This window comes from Ranitomeya variabilis, chromosome 3, assembly GCF_051348905.1.
Source record: "Ranitomeya variabilis isolate aRanVar5 chromosome 3, aRanVar5.hap1, whole genome shotgun sequence".
In the NCBI taxonomy this organism is placed as follows: Eukaryota; Metazoa; Chordata; class Amphibia; order Anura; family Dendrobatidae; genus Ranitomeya; species Ranitomeya variabilis.
The window spans coordinates 413967229-413974104 of record NC_135234.1 but is presented as its reverse complement, the minus strand read 5'-3'; the positions used below and the strand labels follow the sequence as shown (position 1 = coordinate 413974104).

Below are 6876 nucleotides of genomic sequence, written 5' to 3'. Positions count from 1 at the left end.
TGCGGCGCACGCGTCATGGCGCAGAGGACGCTACAAGTTGCATTTTTTGTGCGTCCAAAATCAAGCAAAAAAAGGACGCATGCGTCGCAAAACGCAGCGTTGTGCATGCGTTTTGCTGCATTTTTGTTTGCGTTGTGCGTTGCGTCGCCGATGCTGCGGCGCACAACGCAAATATGAACGTAGCCTAACTGTGGATTATCTGTTACAGTTGCTTTCTGTGTCCTTACACCTCAAAAATTAACTTTTGTCCTACTAACTGTTGCCATACATATGATCTTGTTTTTAGATGTTCGTCTTGTAAATGGGGAAAGTCACTGTCAAGGACGAGTTGAAGTTCTTCATAATGGGACTTGGGGAACAGTATGTGATGATGACTGGGACATTGTGGATGCCAATGTAGTTTGCCGACAGATGGGCTGTGGTCACGCAATTGCTGGACCTCATCGACTCGCATTTGGCCAAGGCACAGGGCCTATTTTTTTAGACAATGTGGACTGCAAAGGAACAGAAACAGCATTGAGTCAGTGCAGGAGCCTTGGATGGGGAATACACAACTGCTACCACTACGAGGATGTTGCTGTCACCTGTAATGGTAAAAAGGTTTGGTACCAGTCTGTCACGGAAAATGATTAAGAGGCTATAAATACTTTTTTTTTATGTAGACAATATAAAATATGTATGTGTATATGTGTGTACAGTTGTGCTGAAAAGTTTACATAACCCGGCAGAATTTTTACTTTCTTGGCCATTGTTTCAGTAATAAATAATAGAACAAGGAGATCTACTAGAGCAGAGTTTTCCAAACTCCAGTCCCCACAATCCACAACAGATCAGGTTTTCAGGATTTCCTTAGTATTAGGTGAGAGAACCTGTGGCAGTTTCTAATGCCTTCATAAAATTACATCACCTTTGCATTACTAAGGAAATCCTGAAAACATGATATATATATAAGTCAAGTGGAAAGCAAAAGAATTGTCAACGGACCTACGGGAAAATGTAGTTGAACTGTATAAAACCGGAAAGGGATGCAAAAAGATATCCAAGGAATTGATAATGCCAGTCAGCAGTGGTCAAACTGTGATTAACAAATGGAAAATCAGGGGCTCTGTAAAGACAGAACCACTATAAGGTAGATCAACAAAAAGTTCATCCACAACTGCCAGGAAAATTGTTCAGGATGCAAATAAAAACCCACAAATAACATCAGCTGAAATACTGGACTCTAAAGACTAGCGGTGTGGATGTTTCAAGATGCACAATAAGATGGCACTTGAAGAAAAATGGTCTGCATGGTCAAGTCACCAGAAGAAAGCCATTACTGCGCAAATGCCACAAAGTATCTTGCCTACAATATTCAAAACAACACAGAGACAAGCCTCGAAACTTCTGGAATAAGATAATTTGGAGTGATGAGACCAAAATTTAACTTTTTGGCCATAACCTTAAACGTTACATTTGGAGAGAGGTCAACAAGGCCTATGATGAATGGAACACCATCCCTACTGTAAAGCACGGAGGTGGATCGCTGATGTTTTGGGGATGTGTGAGCTACAAAGGCACAGGAAACTTGGTCAAAGTTGAAAGAAAGAAGAATGCAGCACGTTATCATCAAATACTGGAGGCAAATTTGCAGTCATAAGCCCGGAAGCTGCGCATGGGAAGTACTTGGACGTTACAACATGATAATGATCCAAAACACAAGGCCAAGTCAACCTGTCATTGGCTACAGTGGAACAAAGTGAAGGTTCTGGAGTGGCCATCTCAGTCTCCTAACCTCAATATTATTGAGCCACTCTGGGGAGATCTCAAGTGCACAGTTCATGCTAGACAGCCCAGGAATTTACAGAAACTGGTGGCTTTTTGCCTTGAAGAGTTGGCAGCTTTATCATCTGAGAAAATAAAGAACCTCATCCACAACTACCACAAAAGACTTCAAGCTGTCATTGATGTTAGAGGGGTCAGTACACAGTATTAAGAAAAGGGGTATGTAAACTTTTGATCAGAGTCATTTGGATGTTTTGGATTGTCATTATTTAAAAAGAGAAAACACAGTAGTTTGACAATAAGTGGCTTCACCCAACCACCAACCATGAGTGGAGAAAAGCATTGTGGTGTTATCAGTCATATTCTCTGAAGAAATGACAAGAAAGCAAAAATTCTGCCGGGGTATATAAACTTTTGAGCACAAAAGTTCCGTTTGAGGTCACCAATCTTTGTTGCATTGCTATGATACATCACCCTGTTCCTCTATACCAGTATTCAACAAACTCCAGTCATCACAGCAATCAATACATCGTTTTCCTTAATAATGCAAGGATGATATACCATATATACTTGAGTATAAGCCATGATTTTCAGCCCAAAAATTGGCTGAAAGTGCCCCTCTCGGCTTATACTCGAGTCATGGTCGGCGGGGGTCGGCGGGTGAGGGGGAGCGACGACGGTCACATACTCACCTGCTCCTGGTGCTCCTGACGCGGTCCCTGCATGTCCCATGGTCTCCGGCGCCGGCAGCTTCTTCCCCTGTTCAGCGGTCACGTGGTACCGCTCATTAAAGAGATGAATATGGACTCCACTCCCATAGGGGTGGAGCCACATATTAATTACTGCAATGAGCGTTACCAGTGACCGCTGAACAGAAGAAGAAGCTGCTGACTCCCAGAGAAGAGCCATAGACTCCCGGAGAAGAGCCGGGAGAAGCTTCCAAGGACCGTGTCGGGAGCAGGTGAGTATTTCATATTCACCTTCCCTCGTTCCACTGCCGCTCCGTCTTCCGCGTCCTCTGCAGTGACTGCTCAGGTCAGAGGGCGCGATGACATATTAGTGTGCGCGCCGCCCTCTGACTGAACAGTCAGTGCAGAGAGACGGGACGTTGAGGAGCAGCGGGCAGCAACGAGAGGTGAGTATGTCATTTTTTTATTGCAGCAGCAGCATTATATGTGGCACATTGTTATATGGAGCATCTTATGGGGCCATAATGAACTGCATGGAGCATTATATGTGGCACATTGTTATATGGAGCATCTTATGGGGCCATAATGAACTGCATGGAGCATTATATGTGGCACATTGTTATATGGAGCATCTTATGGGTCCATAATGAACTGTATGGAGCATTGTATGTGGCACATTGTTATATGGAGCATCTTATGGGGCCATAATGAACTGCATGGAGCATTACATGTGGCAGATTGTTATATGGAGCATCTATGGGGCCATAATGAACTGCATGGAGCATTACATGTGGCACATTCTTATATGGAGCATCTTATGGGGCCATAATGAACTGTATGGAGCATTACATGTGGCATATTGTTATATGGAGCATCTATGGGGCCATAATGAACTGTATGGAGCATTATATCTGGCAAATTGTTATATAGAGCATCTATGGGGCCATAATGAACTGTATGGAGCATTACACGTGGCACATTGTTATATGGAGCATCTATGGGGCCATAATGAACTGCATGGAGCATTATATGTGGCACATTTTTATATGGAGCATCATATGGGGCCATAATGAACTGTATGGAGCATTATATGTGGCACATTGTAATATGGAGCATCTATGGGGCCATAATGAACTGTATGGAGCATTATATGTGGCACATTGTTATATGGAGCATCTTATGGGGCCATAATGAACTGCATGGAGCACTATATGTGGCACATTGTTATATGGAGCATCTATGGGGCCATAATGAACTGTATGGAGCATTACATGTGGCACATTGTTATATGGAGCATCTTATGGGGCCATAATGAACTGTATGGAGCATTATATGTGGCACATTGTTATATGGAGCATCTTATGGGGCCATAATGAACTGTATGGAGCATTATATGTGGCACATTGTTATATGGAGCATCATATAGGGCCATAATGAACTATATAGAGCATTATATGTGGCACATTGTTATATGGAGCATCTTTGGCCATAATGAACTGTATGGGGCATTATATGTGGCACATTGTTATATGGAGCATCTTATGGGGCCATAATGAATTGTATGGAGCATTATATGTGGCACAATGTTATATGGAGCATCTATGGGGCCATAATGAACTGTATGGAGCATTATATATGGCAAATTTCTATATGGAGCATCTTATGGGGCCATAATGAACTGCATGGAGCACTATATGTGGCACATTGTTATATGGAGCATCTATGGGGCCATAATGAACTGTATGGAGCATTACATGTGGCACATTGTTATATGGAGCATCTTATGGGGCCATAATGAACTGTATGGAGCATTATATGTGGCACATTGTTATATGGAGCATCTTATGGGGCCATAATGAACTGTATGGAGCATTATATGTGGCACATTGTTATATGGAGCATCTTATAGGGCCATAATGAACTATATAGAGCATTATATGTGGCACATTGTTATATGGAGCATCTTATGGGGCCATAATGAACTGCATGGAGCATTATATGTGGCACAATGTTATATGGAGCATCTTTGGCCATAATGAACTGTATGGAGCATTATATGTGGCACAATGTTATATGGAGCATCTATGGGGCCATAATGAACTGTATGGAGCATTATATGTGGCACAATGTTATATGGAGCATCTATGGGGCCATAATGAACTGTATGGAGCATTATATATGGCAAATTTCTATATGGAGCATCTTATGGGGCCATAATGAACTGCATGGAGCATTATATGTGGCACATTGTTCTATGGAGCATCTCATGGGGCCATAATGAACTGTATGGAGCATTATATGTGGCACATTGTTATATGGAGCATCTTATGGGGCCATAATGAACTGTATGGAGCATTACATGTGGCACATTGTTATATGGAGCATCTTATGGGGCCATAATGAACTGTATGGAGCATTACATGTGGCACATTGTTATATGGAGCATCTTATGGGGCCATAATGAACTGTATGGAGCATTATATGTGGCACATTGTTATATGGAGCATCTTATGGGGCCATAATGAACTGTATGGAGCATTACATGTGGCACGTTTTTATATGGAACATCTATGGGGCCATAATGAACTGTATGGAGCATTACATGTGGCACATTGTTATATGGAGCATCTTATGGGGCCATAATGAACTGTATGGAGCATTATATGTGGCACATTGTTATATGGAGCATCTTATGGGGCCATAATGAACTGTATGGAGCATTATATGTGGCACATTGTTATATGGAGCATCTTATAGGGCCATAATGAACTATATAGAGCATTATATGTGGCACATTGTTATATGGAGCATCTTATGGGGCCATAATGAACTGTATGGAGCATTATATGTGGCACATTGTTATATGGAGCATCTTATGGGGCCATAATGAACTGTATGGAGCATTATATGTGGCACATTGTTATATGGAGCATCTTATGGGGCCATAATGAACTGTATGGAGCATTATATGTGGCACATTGTTATATGGAGCATCTTATGGGGCCATAATGAACTGTATGGAGCATTATATGTGGCACATTGTTATATGGAGCATCTTATAGGGCCATAATGAACTATATAGAGCATTATATGTGGCACATTGTTATATGGAGCATCTTATGGGACCATAATGAACTGCATGGAGCATTATATGTGGCACAATGTTATATGGAGCATCTTTGGCCATAATGAACTGTATGGAGCATTATATGTGGCACAATGTTATATGGAGCATCTATGGGGCCATAATGAACTGTATGGAGCATTATATGTGGCACAATGTTATATGGAGCATCTATGGGGCCATAATGAACTGTATGGAGCATTATATATGGCAAATTTCTATATGGAGCATCTTATGGGGCCATAATGAACTGCATGGAGCATTATATGTGGCACATTGTTATATGGAGCATCTTATGGGGCCATAATGAACTGTATGGAGCATTATATGTGGCACATTGTTATATGGAGCATCTTATGGGGCCATAATGAACTGTATGGAGCATTACATGTGGCACGTTTTTATATGGAACATCTATGGGGCCATAATGAACTGTATGGAGCATTACATGTGGCACATTGTTATATGGAGCATCTTATGGGGCCATAATGAACTGTATGGAGCATTATATGTGGCACATTGTTATATGGAGCATCTTATGGGGCCATAATGAACTGTATGGAGCATTATATGTGGCACATTGTTATATGGAGCATCTTATAGGGCCATAATGAACTATATAGAGCATTATATGTGGCACATTGTTATATGGAGCATCTTATGGGGCCATAATGAACTGTATGGAGCATTATATGTGGCACATTGTTATATGGAGCATCTTATGGGGCCATAATGAACTGTATGGAGCATTACATGTGGCACGTTTTTATATGGAACATCTATGGGGCCATAATGAACTGCATGGAGCATTATATGTGGCACATTGTTATATGGAGCATCTTATGGGGCCATAATGAACTGTATGGAGCATTATATGTGGCACATTGTTATATGGAGCATCTTATGGGGCCATAATGAACTGTATGGAGCATTACATGTGGCACGTTTTTATATGGAGCATCTATGGGGCCATAATGAACTGTATGGAGCATTATATGTGGCACATTTTTATATAGAGCATCTTATCGGGCCATAATCAGCATTTGTGCAGCGTTATATGGGGCATAATAGTTTATGGAGCATCTTTTGGGGCCATAATCAACATTTATGCAGCATTATATGGGGCATATTTTAATATGGAGCATCTTATGGGGTTCATCATAAATTTTATGGAGCATTATATGGGGCGTATTTTGTATGGAGCATCTTATGGGGCCCATCATGAACTGTATGGAGCATTATATGGGGCTCCTGATTCAATATGGATATTCAAAAACACTTAACCTACTGATGTCTCAA

General features: G+C 41.3%; 1 protein-coding gene across 1 annotated transcript in view; it reads left to right on the top strand.

Moving 5' to 3' along the window:
* Positions 1-300: 300 nt before the first annotated feature.
* The window catches only part of SSC4D (scavenger receptor cysteine rich family member with 4 domains), a 34339-nt gene continuing 27763 nt past the window's right edge, over positions 301-6876 (top strand). Inside the window, exon 1 of the mRNA XM_077299639.1 lies at positions 301-592. Coding sequence (XP_077155754.1) covers positions 412-592 — 181 coding nt within the window. The 5' untranslated portion in view covers positions 301-411. The remainder of the gene's footprint in view (positions 593-6876) is intronic.